The 15,558-nt window shown below is 47.3% G+C and overlaps 8 protein-coding genes across 8 annotated transcripts; 3 read left to right on the forward strand and 5 right to left on the reverse strand.

Moving 5' to 3' along the window:
* The first annotated feature begins 3 nt into the window (after positions 1-3).
* Positions 4-1,242, forward strand: F4822DRAFT_88006 (Aldo/keto reductase). Its single transcript, XM_051464113.1, has 3 exons — positions 4-148; positions 211-694; positions 757-1,242. Exons 1-3 carry the CDS (start codon positions 126-128, stop codon positions 1,144-1,146), a joined length of 897 nt encoding a protein of 298 aa, XP_051308734.1. The 5' UTR covers positions 4-125; the 3' UTR covers positions 1,147-1,242.
* Positions 1,039-2,178, reverse strand: F4822DRAFT_88009 (HIT-like protein). Its single transcript, XM_051464114.1, has one exon. The coding sequence runs from the start codon at positions 1,945-1,947 to the stop codon at positions 1,339-1,341; it is 609 nt and encodes a 202-aa protein (XP_051308735.1). The 5' UTR covers positions 1,948-2,178; the 3' UTR covers positions 1,039-1,338.
* A 91-nt stretch (positions 2,179-2,269) lies between these two features.
* F4822DRAFT_421709 (DNA directed RNA polymerase) lies at positions 2,270-3,226 on the forward strand. Its single transcript, XM_051459821.1, has 2 exons — positions 2,270-2,814; positions 2,918-3,226. Exons 1-2 carry the CDS (start codon positions 2,582-2,584, stop codon positions 2,940-2,942), a joined length of 258 nt encoding a protein of 85 aa, XP_051308736.1. The 5' UTR covers positions 2,270-2,581; the 3' UTR covers positions 2,943-3,226.
* On the reverse strand, positions 3,227-4,772 carry F4822DRAFT_421712 (uncharacterized protein). The gene is made up of 2 exons (XM_051459822.1): positions 4,233-4,772; positions 3,227-4,167 (listed from the first exon to the last, which is right to left on the reverse strand). Exons 1-2 carry the CDS (start codon positions 4,654-4,656, stop codon positions 3,359-3,361), a joined length of 1,233 nt encoding a protein of 410 aa, XP_051308737.1. The 5' UTR covers positions 4,657-4,772; the 3' UTR covers positions 3,227-3,358.
* A 1,308-nt stretch (positions 4,773-6,080) lies between these two features.
* On the reverse strand, positions 6,081-7,352 carry F4822DRAFT_88087 (uncharacterized protein). Its single transcript, XM_051464116.1, has one exon. The coding sequence runs from the start codon at positions 7,213-7,215 to the stop codon at positions 6,376-6,378; it is 840 nt and encodes a 279-aa protein (XP_051308738.1). The 5' UTR covers positions 7,216-7,352; the 3' UTR covers positions 6,081-6,375.
* Positions 7,353-9,278: 1,926 nt separating this feature from the next.
* F4822DRAFT_434893 (uncharacterized protein) lies at positions 9,279-10,568 on the reverse strand (the record flags this gene model as incomplete). Its single annotated transcript, XM_051462090.1, has 6 exons — positions 9,279-9,352; positions 9,410-9,590; positions 9,655-9,773; positions 9,835-10,141; positions 10,200-10,418; positions 10,482-10,568. 6 exons carry the CDS (start codon positions 10,566-10,568, stop codon positions 9,279-9,281), a joined length of 987 nt encoding a protein of 328 aa, XP_051308739.1.
* A 566-nt stretch (positions 10,569-11,134) lies between these two features.
* On the forward strand, positions 11,135-12,282 carry F4822DRAFT_88301 (microsomal signal peptidase 18 kDa subunit). The gene is made up of 2 exons (XM_051464118.1): positions 11,135-11,490; positions 11,571-12,282. The coding sequence occupies exons 1-2, from the start codon at positions 11,410-11,412 to the stop codon at positions 12,006-12,008; spliced, it is 519 nt and encodes a 172-aa protein (XP_051308740.1). The 5' UTR covers positions 11,135-11,409; the 3' UTR covers positions 12,009-12,282.
* Positions 12,283-12,327: 45 nt separating this feature from the next.
* On the reverse strand, positions 12,328-15,451 carry F4822DRAFT_421722 (uncharacterized protein). The gene is made up of 3 exons (XM_051459823.1): positions 14,604-15,451; positions 14,329-14,540; positions 12,328-14,272 (listed from the first exon to the last, which is right to left on the reverse strand). The coding sequence occupies exons 1-3, from the start codon at positions 15,031-15,033 to the stop codon at positions 12,557-12,559; spliced, it is 2,358 nt and encodes a 785-aa protein (XP_051308741.1). The 5' UTR covers positions 15,034-15,451; the 3' UTR covers positions 12,328-12,556.
* Positions 15,452-15,558: the final 107 nt, after the last annotated feature.

Raw genomic sequence — 15,558 nt, forward strand, 5'->3', positions numbered from 1 at the left:
CAATCTCCCCGCATCTAGTCAACTCATGTTTATATATAAATATTAAGACAGAGACGTCCCTGATAGATATTCAGTCTTTACCAGATCATTCTCGTTTCCTGACTTGGACATATCTTGACGATACAATGGCAGAAATCAAGAACACTAGGTAAGTACGCCAGTCTTGTAGAGTGCAGAAATGACATGTGACATCATCTAACATCCTAATAGCAAGACTTTCACTCTCGCCTCAGGCGACAAGATCCCCGCTATCGGTCTAGGTACCTGGCAGTCGCCCAAGAACGAGACTGCTAAAGCTGTCAAGCACGCCATTTCGGTCGGTTACCGATACATCGATACCGCCTTCGCCTACGGAAACGAGTCCGAAGTTGGTGAGGGTATCCGCGCTGCAGGTGTTCCCCGTGAACAGTTATGGATCACCACCAAGCTTGACAACCCCTGGCACAAGCGCGTTGCTGAGGGTATTGATGCTTCGCTCAAGAACCTTGGCCTGGAATACGTCGACCTATATCTAATGCACTGGCCTAGCTCTACTCGCCCCGATGATCTCAAGAAGCACTATGACGACTGGAACTTCATCGATACCTGGCGTGAGATGCAGAAGCTAGTCGGTACTGGTAAAGTTCGAAACATTGGTGTTTCCAACTTCGGTATTACCAACCTCGAGAAGTTGCTAAACGACCCTTCGTGCAAGGTAAGCTCCAAATCCATTTATAACCGAAATTGGTGTGAAAGCTAACCATATCATCATTCTAGATCAAGCCCTCTGTCAACCAAATCGAGCTTCACCCCAATAACCCCTCACCAAAGCTAGTCGCCTACTGCAAGGAGAAGGGCATTCACTGCACAGGCTACTCCTGCCTCGGTAGCACCAACTCTCCCCTTTACAAGGACGAGACTCTTAAGTCAATCGCCGAGAGCAAGGGCAAGACACCGCAACAAGTTATGCTCCTATGGGGTATCCAACAAGGTTGGGACGTGATTCCCAAGTCTATCACTCCCGAACGAATCGAGAGTAACTTCGCCATCGACGGATGGGAGTTGACGCCGGAAGAGATTCAGAAGTTAAACAACCTTAAGGATCGCTTCAAGGTCTGTGGTGATGCTTGGTTGCCTGTGAAGGTATTCTTCGGCGATGACGAGTAATTTGCTGATATTCCGGGGTAGGGACGGCGTTGTATACCCAGGCACTGTGGTACTCGACGTCTGCCGTGCCACTGTCGTGTGTATTTAGACAGATAGATCTTTAATGAGTAAAAATCCACCATAAATACCTTCGTAATGCCACTCGACTGTTATGATATTTCTTTCACTTTTTATCATCCATTCCCTACTCCCTCACAACCTCCCCCGTCTCCCCTCCTCCTCAATAACCTCCGCCACACACCCTCTCAACCTCTCAGCTAAAACAACCCCCTCCTCATCATCTAAATCCTCCCTCACACCCCGTCCAAACATCGTAAAACTCTCCCGAAACCGCCCAGAAGCCCGTATTTCCGGTCGAGGGATCAAATGGTAATGTACATGCCCCACGACCTGCGCTGCAGCAGCTCCGTTATTTTGTACTACATTCCAATCGGGTACTCCTGTCGCGCGGACCAGCGCTGCTGATAATATGCGTAGGTATGCGCCGAGGGAACTCGCTTCGTCGGGTGTCACGTCGGTTAGTTTGGGGCGGTGCGCGCGTGGACATAGGAGTAAATGGCCTGGGGATAGGGGCATGATGTCGAGGAAGGCAATTAGGGTTGGTGTTGAGAGGATGATGAAGGATGGTGGAGAGAGCTTGGTTGGGTCGATGGAGGGGGATGTTGAGGGTGGTGGGTGGGAGGGGTCGAAGGGGTTGAAGCTATTTGATATTACGCAGAAGGGACATTGAGTTTCGTTTTCGGAGGGAATGGCGCCGGGGTCGAAGGGTGGGATTATTTTGGAGTCTTCGTCTGATGCCATTGCGGGTGTATGATATGTGCCTAGGTAGCTAGAAGAGAGTAAAGAGCTTTGGTGTTTCCTGTAGAGCGTGTAAGAATATAGAAGAGAGGTACAGGCTGCTATGAATACATATTATTCTACAATTGAATGATAAAGATTGAAGCAATGATGAAACGATTAATGGTGAGAAACGGGATGAAGTCTTAGGGGATAGAAAGTGATCTAGATTAAAAGTGAGAAATGATGTTTCTTATTAAAACTGACGTATATTATTTCCAATTGAAGAGCTCCCTGTAAATACCCCGGAACTTATGTGTAACATTAAACTTTAGTTGGTAACACCCCCGCATAACGTTATCTTCAGCGATTGTCCTCGGCACAGTACGTACCTTCTAGGTACCTGGGTAAGCGCTAAAATTCTGCCGCCCCTCGACATCTCCACCGCCTTTTTTTCATTATTGATTGTCAATCGGTCCTCCAGCGCAATCCATCCTAACCATCACCAATACATCACCTTTGTCTACACATCGACTTGCGAAACATCACCGCGACAAGATATCCCACGTTTACTCTACAATTAAGGAACACTACATACCATCCGAACCACCTGCAACATCCCGCGCTTCACCCAAGCAGAGCAAAACAAGAACGAAAAATGTCCTCCTCAACCCCCCGCGAAACCTACCAAATCCCCACCTCCTCCCAAGGCGCCTCGGGCAACGCGCCGCGCCCCAGCGCCTTCGACATCGATAATAGCGTCGGCGCGGGCGGCGCCAGCATCCACTACATCTGCGGCGACTGCGGGACCAAATTCCCGCTAAAACGCACCGATCCTATTCGTTGCAAGGAGTGCGGATGTCGCGTTTTGTATAAGGAGAGGACGAAGCGGTAAGTTTTTCTTTTTTTCGCTCTTGTTTGATGCTGGTGGTTTATGAGGGGGGAGAATTGTAGTTTTGAGCGCGTTGAGTAAGAGATGCTAACTCTGGTATAGAATGGTTCAGTTCGAGGCGCGATGATTGATCAGCGAGCGAAACGAGAGATGGATGGTTCAGGCGAGCGAATAGTTCGGAGACAGCTTTGACGGTTGGCAGTTGAACAAATTCACTACGGCAGATGGATGGTCGGCCCTGATTTTGCGATGGGAATACCAAGCCGTGGCCCAGAGTCTTAGCATACACCATTATGTGAGGAGTTCTACAGGATGTTTCTATACTCGCCAACCTCATCACAATCAATACGTTAGGAAAATGGAGTTTGGGAGTTCATTACGGCAAAATGCATAAGCACTTAAGTTTAGAGAATTTTTAGTAAATCTGAAAATTGGTATCATCAATTTACGCCAAATCCATGCCTTTATATAACCTCAGTAACTCCGTGAACCGGTGTGATCCCAATATGACAATGACCAATACCGAGATATGCCTTTTTTTTTTTAGCCCTGTCGTTGACGGTGGAGGAACTTCGCAAAACTGGCCTCATCCTCCATCGTTGTGTCGTTATTCGACATAGCAGCCTCGTATCGAGATTGCAGGCCCTCGCGGTCGTATTCATCGTCCACGTCCACGTAGTCATCATCATCCCGATCATCACTATCCACCATGTCGTCATCCTCATCATCGTCCACGCGAGGTAACTTGTCGATAGCGCTAGTCCCAGTAGAGCCCATAGACATCCCCTTCATCATTTTCTCGAGTTCCTTTTCGCGCAATTTGCGCTTCTGGCCCTCACGTTCTTCACGTCTTCGTTCGAGTTCGGGGCGGTAATCCTTCTTGAAGTCCTCTGCTTTTTCTGCGACGGCCGCAAAGAATTCGTCAACGCCAGCACCGGTCATAGACGAAACACCAACGACGCTCAAGTGAGCGTAAAATTCCTCCAGCATCATGCTCATAGAGCTGAGCAAGCTGCTCATGTACCCGGAACCAACACCTTCTCCCTCAACACCACCGAAGGCGTTAGCAGCCTCGTCACCCGACAGCGCGGCCTGGAATGCATCAAAGTCTGTCATCCATTCCTTGGCGAAAGAGGCATCTTTAACGTCGGTCTTGTTGAAGACCAGGATCATCGGCAATTTAGTCTTGTACAGAATTGAGCAGGCGTAAAGCATATTGCTCATAAAGGTGCTAGTGGAGGCAGTGCGTGGAGTATCGATAATGTAGGCAATTACAGTCGGAAAGGTGGAGGCGAGCGACTCAAGGAGAATCTGGCCTGAGGCGGACCAGACGAAGACCTCAATTTGTCCAGCTATGTAAAAATATGTTAGTAATTGCGCTATGCGTAAATGGGTGATTCAGAAAGAGAATACTTACGCGTATCTACAAGAACGTTCTTAATTAATTTTTTGCTCGGGTTGGCGGGGTCAGGAGCAGTGCGCTTCTCGAGCAGTTGCAGAATTTGATCGACTTTGGTAGAGAAGAGGTTCAACGAGGTCAGAATTCCGCCGTTGGGTCCGAGGTTGTATTGTTTCATAACCTCTTTGTAGTTGACGGAATCTCGGATGTCGATATTGCTTTCAAAGGGTACGCTGAGCACGGCGGGGTCGAGGTTGATGACGTAGGGAGGCTCGCGCTTCCCATGTAGATGCGCGTTAATGCGCTGCATGAATGTTGTCTTCCCTGAACCCGCCATTCCGACACAGACAATTGCGACAGGCTCTTGTGTGTTCGAGGTCGCGGCTGCGGGTGCGGCAGTAGAAGTCGAAGCCGAGGCCTCGGGCGCAGAGGACGACGCCATTTCTATCGTGTCTTTGATTGTGTATTTGAGATTCTTGGATGGATTTGGATTGGAATAATGACGGTATAGGCGTTGAAGAGTGTTATTTGAAAGATGTGAGAAATGTGAAGAGAGATGAAGGAGAGATGGTGAAGGTTAGAAAGCTTGAGTCGAAAAATATTTACTAATATTAACGTTCATCCCACCTTTGATCAACCACTGCGGGGTGGTGGGGCAGCACGAGCTAGTGATTGACAGTGCCTATTGTTAGTGGATCTATCTGGGTATGGTGCTTGGGTGCGCTGATGTAACTGGACCGTGTTTAAACTATCTTCATTATATATACTGTAAGTTTAGCTATGTGAAGTCAAAATACCTACTATAGTTTGGTCTGTTATCTTGTTATCTTACCTTCTACCACAATTTACGATAATGAGTCAGAATGGATATTCCCATACCGAATACGCAAATTAGATCACTGATGATAGCAAACATACCACGCATCACAGTGCATGAAGAAGACAATTATTGAGGTGGCCGAATCTCTCATTGATCTCACCCAGGAGGGCTTTAGAGCTGTGATACCCATCCACTAGGGACAGGATTTATATCTTTTTTCTTTTTTTTACCCGGCTGCCCAGTCGTCAAGACCGGGCAGTAGTATAATCATTGTCATGATGCCAGCATCTTTTTAATCGTAGCACTAGCAGAACCATTGCAGCTTCAGCAGCAGTCTCTCACTCTCACTCTCTCCAATTTACCTTGTCCATCCCTTTCTTCCTAATATTTCTCACTCCGCAAGCAGAGGATAATTTATGTATGGAATAGGGGATTGTGGGTGGGGGGATGTTTCTTTTTTTTGTTGTTGTTGTTGTTGTTCGTTCGTTGATTTTGCGCTTGAAGAACATAGAAGATGGATAACGGCGGCGAAGAGGCGCGCCCAGCCTGTGGTGCGTATGTTATGTGTTCCAATTTGTCTCTCCTCTCGGCTTTGCTTTCCTTTTTTCGCGAGTTGCTTCCAAAATATCAAATTTGATGACAATCTGGTGGTATCATATTGCGCCGGTAACGTGAACTCGCTTGGTGGGAAATCAAATAAAAAAGCAACGCTGTGTGTTGTGAAAAAAGACAAATCCGCAAAAAAAAGCATTGTAGCCGCAAACCTTTCCTCCTTTCCCAGCCTTCTAAACCGTTTGGTGATGTTGTTGTTTCTTTCCTTACAGACTTCCCCTTCGTCCTGCGAAATAAGCAAAACCAACAGGGCCCGATAGAAAATAATCCAAAAACGCCTAGTTTATAAGACCAGAAAAACCATGAGGGTGTTGTATGTGAAAATGAAGTTGAGCGTGTGAATGTTTCGGAGGGTCATTAGATAGAAAAAAGGAGAGTCAAGGGGATAAATGATATAAGCAAACCGTGTACGTTCATAACCCCCGTGTCCATTCCCAAATAAAATAAAAATCATCAAAAAATTGGTCGGCCAACCTCGACAAGAAGTGGAGTGATGTTATCTCCCAAATGGTGTTCCAATCTGATGACTTAATATCCGGGAGAGACTGAGTTGAGGGAAGAATCCAAAGACAAGGAAAAGCAAATAATCATCCCTTCCCTATGACAGTTCCGTTTCGTTCCTCGCCATATCAAAACAATAAAATCACTTCGTTCAACGCCGTATATTTCACCCCTCAAGGGACCAGATATTCAGTGGGTTCATGTTTGTTATGTTGTCGTTGTAGATCTTTAGATCGTCTTTGGTGTCCGAGCATTGCTCATCTCCACGACGTCGTCGAGATGGTTGCACATGGCCACGAATAGGTCGAAGAAGAGTTTGCCGCCCCGTTCCATCTCTGCTTGCATGGTTCCACTCCTCTTAAACGTCTTGCGACATCGGATGATTAGGGCGAGATAATGAGCGCGTAGCCGTGAGTCCGTGTCCGGCGTGTTGTCGTAGGCGTACTGGGCCGACCGAAGGATCGTTCCGACATCGATGCCGCTCTGTAGCCCCTGCTTCCGAAGAGACAGGCGCTTGAGTTCTTCGAGTCCGAACCTATCGGCGGCGCAATAGACGACAGTATCCCGTAGGAGGTACTGGCCCACGCTGGAGACATACATTGTGGCCTCGACGGCTCCGCGGCCAGCTCGGTTGTTTTCTGAAGGGTCGGGTGATCTCACGGCGTCCTCGAGTTCCCAAGAGTTTCGGTGCTTGTTGTGCATCAAGCGTGGGTAATAGTCACCCTTGTAGAGGTACTCGAGTATTGCCGAGAAGATCTCGGGTTCTTCGTCCGGAAGGGAAATCCTCTTGCCCTGCGCCTCAAGGTATTGGTCCCGACAGGCCCTTTCGAAATAGGGTGACTGACATAGAACCTCCTCGTGGGCCGCGAACAGTCGCGCTTCTCTACCAACCGTCAAAGTGACAATAGGAGAGTTAAGGGTCTTCTTAGCGGGAAGAATCTCCTCAAGCGACCGCTGCAGTTTCGCCAGCTTCTGAGGATCCCGAACCGTATTGTTCCCGTTGTTGGATTTCTTTAGCCTCGCCGACTTGTCGACTCGGTCCGCGGACCGGAACGAGCGTTTGAACATGTTGGCGGTTGAAATAGTACGTATTAGCGAAAGAAATCGAGACAGCGTGATTGACGATAATTCGTCGTTTATTCGGCTCGGGATGTTATGAGGTAAGGGAAATTTCGAAAATTGTCCCTTCTTCTATATGTATAATTGACTAGAGAGCGACGAAAAGAGCGTATATTCTAGAGGTTCCTTCGATAGACTTAGAGAATGGGGGGAAAATGATGAGAAAAAAGTCGACGCACAAAAAAAAAAGATTGACAGGGGTCCGGGCGGTCTATTCCAGAGTCAATTCGAGAGTGAACGAACGTATCTGGAGATATCCTTGGAGGTAGCTTTGCGACCCTGGTGGTTGTGGTGGGGAGGAAGAACAAAAAGGAAAGGGGGGTAGAATTGGAGGGGGGTGTTGGCGATATTTATACTATTTTCTAAAGTGACCATGTTGTAATATTTTAGCCGCATATTCTTCTTCTTCTTCAGGTTGCTATCTGTCCGTCTTTACAGGCCTCAGGGGGCCTAATTCCAGGGCCTCACTCACGCAGTAGGGCCTCACAATCTATCCAGCAATAATCCCTACCTGTCTACTACTGCCTGCCGCCTTAGTATAGGTAGCTAGGTGGGTGGATAGAACGTAGTGGATGGGTGGGTGGTTATAATGGATGGACGGAATGGATGAAGATGGGTGTGTGGATTCCCCTTCCCCAGGCCGGTTTATCCCACCATTCCTATCCTATCTGTTGACGCTACCATCGCTACCATCCATGATAGCGGTAAAGACCCTAGACCCCTGTCTTTTCTATCTTGATTCGCTAATTCAGGTCTCAGATCAACGCATCGGCTTGCGTTTATGGCACACTGCCGCAATTAATATGAGCCCTGATTCTTCATAGGTCGATTTCTTACCTCTGTGAGCCTTCGTCAGCTGCAGTACATCTGAAATCGACAGCTTCGTCGGGCAACAGCCAGGTAACTACAAAGCACAACAGGATGAATCATCCCCCTGTCTGCCTAGGTCGCTATTGAACAAGTCTTGGTCTGTCCGCCTCATCATGGATGCGACCCAGCTGGTCAAGGGGGTCCTTGTCAATGACTCCAATGACACCAACCGACTGGGAAGCTAAGAACAAGGTACGATTGGGTAACTTACCACGTGGGGGCCATATTTTTATTGATAGATGTGAAGCATTCCATGACTGACAGCACGGAATAATGATACGAAGCTAGGGAAACTAGATAAAAATATCCGAAAATAATAAATCTTTAGCGTACCTAGGTAGAAAGGATATCAAGGGTAGTATTTTATTCTAAGACGGTCGCAGTTATGGTACGAAACAAACGAAATGCTACGATGGTTGGGTATGATTTCATCGGATCTTCGGTGGTGGCGCCAATGATGATAGATGGAGAGATTCAGGTTTTGTCCCACTGTTACAATTAAAATGCACAGCCTCGAAGCTCAAGACTTTGATGCATTAGTTTTGTACCTTCGACAAATTGGCTTTTGATCATGAAACTATGTTTGGTCCTCGCTTAATACATATGTATGATAGTACCTATCGGATCATGATGGTACTCTCGTAGCTTTGAAAAAAGAAGGATGTTTCGTTTGGCGTGGGGTTGGCAACCCCCATGATCCGAAAAGTCGGGTAAGACAAGGCAGGGATTTTAATGGTGTTCAGGTACTTTAATGGCTGAACCCTACCTAATAATTATTCCCAGGTTATTTCACACGAATTCACCATTTGAACAGAAGAGCATTATGGAAACGTCGCCATCATTTGAGGTTATTCTATAGGACCCTGTCAATTTTGTCCTTGCTTGTTCCAACTATTCAGGTCCATATTCAGACTCGATACCCACGTTTAACTCCACTAATAGGCTATCATACAATTAATAAAACTACTTGCTCTAGGTCAATATTCAATGAGTCAAAAAGCGTCCACGATTTGTTCGCCGTCAGCAGCCATGCCCGTCCCTTGCTGGATTCTCATGTCTAACGCAGGTAACACCTCAAAAAACAAGCCGTACCGATTTACCATTAGCCGAACCGGTCGCTATTCCGTATCAAAGAGTCTCGATCAACGAGACGAATCATGATGCGCTGCAGTAAGTGTCTCGCGCATCGCTACCAACCCGTACATATACGTCAAAACTATTTTGTTTGAGTACCGTCAGCATATCGAACTTTTTAAAGATTAAGAAACCTTACCTCCAGGGGTCATAGCAACAAAAGCGATACACGCCGCGATGATGGACTCCGGTGCGTCCTTCATGAGCTCAGGGTCAAGAAAAAAGATCCCGGAGTGACCGGTAGCAATTTTGCCAAGTCCCGCCCAGGCAAGGTATGCGCCACTGGCAAACATGACGCCAACTGCGTGAGCTGTAACCGGCTATTGATTGAAATATCGGTCAGTAACCAAACACACCTTCAGAATATGCTAAATGAGCACTTACTGTTTGTCGACGGATGCTATTGAGGAAGCCAATCTCAATAAGCGCGATGACCGACGTGATGGTCGACATATTGATAAGGCTGAATGACTTGATCGTATCCTCGTCAAACAACCCCTTACCTATTCCTATTAGTACTCACTCCAATTGATATAAGAGGTGAACCGGTTGTATACCACTTACTCGGGTCGTATGCGATGGTCACATTGCCGTTCGGTAGAGCCGTTTCGTGACGATGAGGAAACTTTGGTGCCTTGAAACCCCCATGCCCAGTGGGAACAAGAACACCCCAATACAACAATGTGTTCATAAAGGGGAATACGTGGGCAGTTGTGTAAAACATGCTGAAGAGGTATCGACGAATAGAACAATTCGCTCGGTTTGGCGGCGATAGAAAGCGAAGGGTGTATGCCCTAGCTTTGTGTCCGTGACATTCTCGTGGATCAACCTCAATTGCTTTCGGAAAGGCAAGATGCATCGCCGTCCAGAGCTATTTTAAGGCTTGTGTCAGCGTTATTACTGATGTGCCAGATAAAAACTATGCTTACGGTTGTCTGCATATGCCATGCCCACTGTGTCAAGAAGGCAACGCTCGAGAATTGGAATGGGATACGCCAACGGGTATGTTCATCTTCAGTCTCGAGCTTGTATTTGAGCGCAACGCCAAACACAGCAGAGAGGTAACTGGTGAAGACGAAACGAAGAAGTAAGAGAAATCTCTGGTCGATAGCGCGCCATGATGAGTGACATGCTCGAAGATAGATCGGCTGCCCGAGGTCAGACGAACTCTTGGCATATATCAACAGGGGGGGTCGGGAGGGGGGATTTACGTGACTATCCGACGAGGATTGGCTGTGGTGGCTCTCTGCGTGCGCTGAGTATGGGAGCAGAGGTGTTCTGTCTGTTGTGTTAGACATGATAGCGATGGCTACGTGGGGCTATGTAGACTCGGGAATAGATATAGTTGATTATATTTCGAAAAGAAGGGGGTGGATAATACGTAGTAGGTTTTACATCTCAGGTTTAAGATGACAAGAAGCATGAGAGTAGAAGAGAGTTGAGCATTGAAGCTTGAATGGAGGAGTAGCATGAAGCTGCGAGTCGTCACGCTAGCTAGGAGATCAAGAACAGTGCAACTCGAAGCGAGATTTGGAAGTAGAGACTGATACATAAGTTACTCTAGGGGAAGTTTGTGCCTTCTACAGTAACAACTCGCAGCAGTAACGAGCTACATAGATCATGCAGCTGAGGAAAGAGATAAATTGGACTTGTCTATCGTGAGAGGAAACTGCGAATATCTCTTACAATGTCCCTTACCCTCAGGTTTCCCACGGTTGCCTCATACATGTAGAGGCCTTATATACTTGCACCTTCAATATAAAGTCAACTTCGACGGCTTGGACAAGTACCTGGGTACTGCATCAATCCATGCATGTTCCTGTCACCAAGTGGGTCGACAAGGGATACCTACCGAAACAAGCCAGACTAGTGTGAGCATGCCATCTCATTGGTCCAAATTATTCCCCAACTGTGCGCCGGTCCGCCGACCGAATTGACAAGTGCCTTTTATCGATAAGAATTATGACAAGCAAGTTAAGGCCACTTTCGCTCCAAGCTTCCATAATCCTATACCTATAGTTACACAGCTCAATTCCACCAATTCCATCAATTCCTCAAGCTGGCCTCAAACTTGTCGAGGCCAGCAACATAAGCGACGATACCCAATTCCATAATACCATAAAATATAAAATACCAAAAATGCTATCAGGTCTTCAAAACCCGCGGCAAGCAGCCGCTCAACTGCTAAACTTCGGCCTCATCCTATCCACCGCGTTCATGGTACGTTCTCTCCCCGTGCTTGTCTAACTTATAAGCGTCGTCACATGCTTTACCCTCAATCTAACTTACACGTAACACAGATGTGGAAAGGCCTATCCGTATTCGCCGACTCCCCCTCCCCCATCGTCGTCGTCCTATCCGGGTCCATGGAACCCGCCTTCCAACGCGGCGACCTCCTCTTCCTCTGGAACCGCAACATCCTCGCCGAAACCGACGTCGGCGAAGTCGTAGTATACAACGTCGCCGGAAAAGACATCCCCATAGTGCACCGCGTCGTTCGTAAGTTCGGCACCGGCTCGCACGCGCGTTTACTTACAAAGGGGGATAACAACGCGGCTGATGATACGGAGTTATACGCGCGGGGCCAGGATTATCTTGAGCGGAAGGATATTATTGGGAGTGTGGTTGCATATGTACCGTTTGTGGGGTATGTGACGATTATGCTGAGTGAACATCCTTGGTTGAAGACGGTCATGTTGGGGATTATGGGGTTATTGGTTGTGTTGCAGAGGGAGTAGATATCTATCTGCCTACTATAAATGTAGGACAAATGAAAAAGAAAGCGGTCGGGCGTCTGGAATTGCATGCAATTGTGGTGTTAAGGGATCTTTTCGTGAATATAAAAGAATTGTCGATACCCCGAAGCTATAATACTCTGCATCACTCGCACCTCTGTGATTTGCTTTGGTGCAATGCAGTTGAGTTGGTCGAATGCATGTAGTGGGCGTTTACCTTGGGTCCTCGCGTCCATTATCCGCCCCATGATACATCCTCCGGCCGACTGTTTCTTCACATAGTTGATTTCATATTTGTAGGACCCTATTAGTCATACCAAAGTCTGTAGTCAAAACGTTGATTATAAGAAGTTACTATTACGACTAAGCGCAAAATGTCGTAACTAGCAAGATCTTATATCGCTACATATTCAGAGGCTGTCTTGTATGTGAAATAAATGTACATCAAGTAAGGCAAGCCATCATTGATCAATACGCTATCCACCTAGGGTACTCAGGCGGGTATGCGCAGATCTACCAACTCAGCAATCAGCGACGAGGATCGTACTTAACTAATAGTACTCCTCCTCACCATAGTCATCACCGCCGTAGTTATCGTCGTCGTATCCTGTCTCATCGTAAACCGTCTGCTCTTGATCCTCGTAATACTCATCGTACACCTCCACCGGTTGCTCGTCTCCCACCTCCTCGTTTTCTCCTTCCACAACCTCTTCGTTCTCCGCTTCGTTGTCACCGTTCGCGTTGACCACACTGCCGGCGCGACTGACAGCCTCACTGTTATTATGAGATGCCACGGAGCCAGGACCGCGAGTTTCGTCCTTGCCAAATATGTCATCAATAGCATCGTAGTTAATTCGCTTTGAGTAAGTGCTTCGCTTCCTCATAGCTTCTTTCGCTGCCTCGGCCGGAGTAGAAGCTGGCGTGGTTTGACCCTCGCCGATTCGTGGTTTCTTTACGCGAGTGCGCTTCTTCTTCGGAGGTCCAAGTTCCTCCATCTGCTTCCGATAGTCTTTCTCCTGTTTCTTGCGTAACCAATCCTTATTTTTGTTGATCCATATGCTCTCCTTTATTTTTACTTCCGATGGCGAGAGTAGGCAGAATTGGACCTCCGGGTCATCGGCAAATTCATCCTCACCAATGATCTCATCCGTTTTTAGCTTCCTTTGTGGAAGCAAAGACCGTGCCCACTCGCCTTTGATGTGAGCAACATGCGCAGCTGTAGCTAAAGCTTTTCTATGCTCATCACTATGTGGGTCGTTTATTACTTCGTTAATCTGTTCCTCTAGTTCGGTCTCATCTCGTTCCCACTCTTCGTTAAAAGTGAGTTGTGGCTGAGCCGATCCTTTGCGACCACGTCGTTTGGTTTCGGGTTGGGCTGTTTCCTCTTCCTCTACATCTTGATCATTATCAGGTTGAGCCTCAGAAGAACCGTACTCCGCAGCTAGTTCATCCATTGCCTCGTCGGCATCCGGGTTTTCAGCATTCAGACACGTAGCAATATCTCTAGCAGCAATACCCTTTCGACGAGCTGGCTTTGGCATTCTGTCAGGGTCGAACGGGGCGACTAGTTCTCTTCCTTCGGTGCTGTCAAAGGACCTTGGTAAATACTCAGAGACTTGGCGCAGTCTCGAAACATCAGGAGGGGGTCGAGGAGCTGGAGGTGGCGGCATATCAGACGATGTGGATGAAGCTCGAGGTGTTGCAGTGGAACCATTCGGTGCTGGTGTCCCAGCATCCGAGCCCGATCCGATTTCATCACCATCAATATCTTGGATGTCGCGCTTTCGTTTCTTAATCTTTCCCTCCTTTTCCATCTTCTCCTGCCATTCTTGGGTCGCCTTATAGAACGCAGGGGGGTCATGACGAGATTCTAGGAATTCTTGATTTAAGAAATCCTCGATTGACAACTCACTACTCTCAGTCACTTTAAACTCATCTAGACGTTGTTCAATCGTATGAGTCGTGACTTTGACGACGTAAACAACTTCTCGGACGGTACGACGGAAATTCCACATTCGCGCAGCCATGAGAATGCAGGCTCCACAAATTCCAGAAGGTCGACGGCCCATAACCATCCAATCTCTACCCATTCTTTGGCAAAGCCTTGTTGCGTCGGCTGCAACCTTGTTTGTGAAGTCACCGAAATCAAGCTTTGAGCAGAAGCGGTAGATAAGATCTTCCGGAATTATCGTCCTGACATTGTTGTTTTGAAAGGAGTAGATGCTATTCAGATCCTTGAAAATGTGACCAAGCTCATAAACATTCACCTGGATGTGAGTTAGAAAAGTAAGGGGAATGAGAAAACATAGTGTATACTACTTACATGAACAAGCTCGGCGAAGTCGATGAGCATAACTTTGCATCTGTCTTCTCTACGACAAGCTGTGTAAAGGCACACAGGAGCAACCTTATCCATGCCTCGCCCCTGAAGCCAGTTCTCTTCCATAACAAGTTTGAAGATCTGGATGCCGGCGTCGACGGCATTTGGAGGTATTTCCTTGAGCTGATGAGCAAAGCCGATCATCATATTTCTAGCTATACAAGAATTAGTTATTTAAATCATTGGTTATATATCGCTTTATTTAGAATTCAACGTACCTTCACGGATAGTCTTCTCTCGAGCATCACTAAGCCCACCACCTAAACGTCGGTATTGCGACCCTAAGTTTCTAGTGACAGTCCCCTGATCTGCTCCAACGAAGCTTCCATGGACAACGGCAGCACCGGATGAAGTTTCGCCGAATTGAACCTCGGCAACAATGTTGGATGAATCGATTTCACGACCACAAGCAGAACAAAAGCCATCGGTAATCGGTGCGGAGGGATTAGGACAGCGAGGGTTTGGACAGGGGGTTCTATCCGAAGTGGGTGGATTCGCCGGCGTGGGTGTTGTAGAGACAGGACTCGCCCTCGCTTCTTCCATACGACCCCGATTCAACACTTCTTTGATGCGATCATTAGGAGCAGTTCCTCTTGGTCTAAATTGAACTGCTCCCTTTCTCTTCATGGGTTTTAGAAATGAAGACATGATTGCGATATTATGAAAGTAATATGGTACAAGGGTGTATCTAAGACGAAGATTGAAGGTGTGAGTACATAGGCGAGCGTAGAAGTAGTAAAGAGTAGGTAGGTGTGTAAGTGTGGGTGTAAGTGGTTTACAGAAAAGTGATGCCAATCAAATGAATATCGCGAAGCTCGTCCAGCGACGCGACCCCTAATGGGGAAGCCACTAGGTGAGTCAAATAGAGAAAATAAAACTGTCGGCGAGTAGGCAATCTCAATGCAATGCAAAATTGAATACAATTATTGGTATCCCCCTATCAAACCAATATACTGGCTGGATGAGACTCGTTGGTGAGATTGGCTTGTAAGTGGATGATGAATGGAGGAGGGCCGGGGATGTAATCAATGAAAAAAAGAGAGGGATGATTCTTTTTGTGGGTCGGAGAAGTTAGTGGGGGAGGGAAAACTAGAATGGTCGGACCGTATGGTCGAGCTGTTGTAGTCATCGCTTTAATGCACTAAAATTGTTTGACCAACCTCGCTAAAATCT

Source organism: Hypoxylon trugodes (genome assembly GCF_022578975.1).
Source record: "Hypoxylon trugodes strain CBS 135444 unplaced genomic scaffold F4822scaffold_12, whole genome shotgun sequence".
Taxonomy (NCBI): Eukaryota; Fungi; Ascomycota; class Sordariomycetes; order Xylariales; family Hypoxylaceae; genus Hypoxylon; species Hypoxylon trugodes.

What these genes read in the sequence shown, in the direction of transcription:
- F4822DRAFT_421709 (XM_051459821.1), top strand. Translation starts at nt 2,582, where the DNA reads ATGTCCTCCTCAACCCCCCGCGAAACCTACCAAATCCCCACCTCCTCC. An exon ending in TATAAGGAGAGGACGAAGCG is followed by an intron (nt 2,815 to 2,917) that starts GTAAGTTTTTCT and finishes ACTCTGGTATAG; the next exon opens with AATGGTTCAGTTCGAGGCGC.
- F4822DRAFT_421722 (XM_051459823.1), bottom strand. Translation starts at nt 15,033, where the DNA reads ATGTCTTCATTTCTAAAACCCATGAAGAGAAAGGGAGCAGTTCAATTT. An exon ending in AGAGAAGACTATCCGTGAAG is followed by an intron (nt 14,541 to 14,603) that starts GTACGTTGAATT and finishes ATTCTTGTATAG; the next exon opens with CTAGAAATATGATGATCGGC. An exon ending in ACTTCGCCGAGCTTGTTCAT is followed by an intron (nt 14,273 to 14,328) that starts GTAAGTAGTATA and finishes ACTCACATCCAG; the next exon opens with GTGAATGTTTATGAGCTTGG.
- F4822DRAFT_421712 (XM_051459822.1), bottom strand. Translation starts at nt 4,656, where the DNA reads ATGGCGTCGTCCTCTGCGCCCGAGGCCTCGGCTTCGACTTCTACTGCC. An exon ending in GAACGTTCTTGTAGATACGC is followed by an intron (nt 4,168 to 4,232) that starts GTAAGTATTCTC and finishes ATTTTTACATAG; the next exon opens with CTGGACAAATTGAGGTCTTC.
- F4822DRAFT_88301 (XM_051464118.1), top strand. Translation starts at nt 11,410, where the DNA reads ATGCTATCAGGTCTTCAAAACCCGCGGCAAGCAGCCGCTCAACTGCTA. An exon ending in TCCTATCCACCGCGTTCATG is followed by an intron (nt 11,491 to 11,570) that starts GTACGTTCTCTC and finishes CACGTAACACAG; the next exon opens with ATGTGGAAAGGCCTATCCGT.
- F4822DRAFT_88009 (XM_051464114.1), bottom strand. Translation starts at nt 1,947, where the DNA reads ATGGCATCAGACGAAGACTCCAAAATAATCCCACCCTTCGACCCCGGC.
- F4822DRAFT_88006 (XM_051464113.1), top strand. Translation starts at nt 126, where the DNA reads ATGGCAGAAATCAAGAACACTAG. An exon ending in GCAGAAATCAAGAACACTAG is followed by an intron (nt 149 to 210) that starts GTAAGTACGCCA and finishes ACATCCTAATAG; the next exon opens with CAAGACTTTCACTCTCGCCT. An exon ending in TAAACGACCCTTCGTGCAAG is followed by an intron (nt 695 to 756) that starts GTAAGCTCCAAA and finishes TCATCATTCTAG; the next exon opens with ATCAAGCCCTCTGTCAACCA.
- F4822DRAFT_88087 (XM_051464116.1), bottom strand. Translation starts at nt 7,215, where the DNA reads ATGTTCAAACGCTCGTTCCGGTCCGCGGACCGAGTCGACAAGTCGGCG.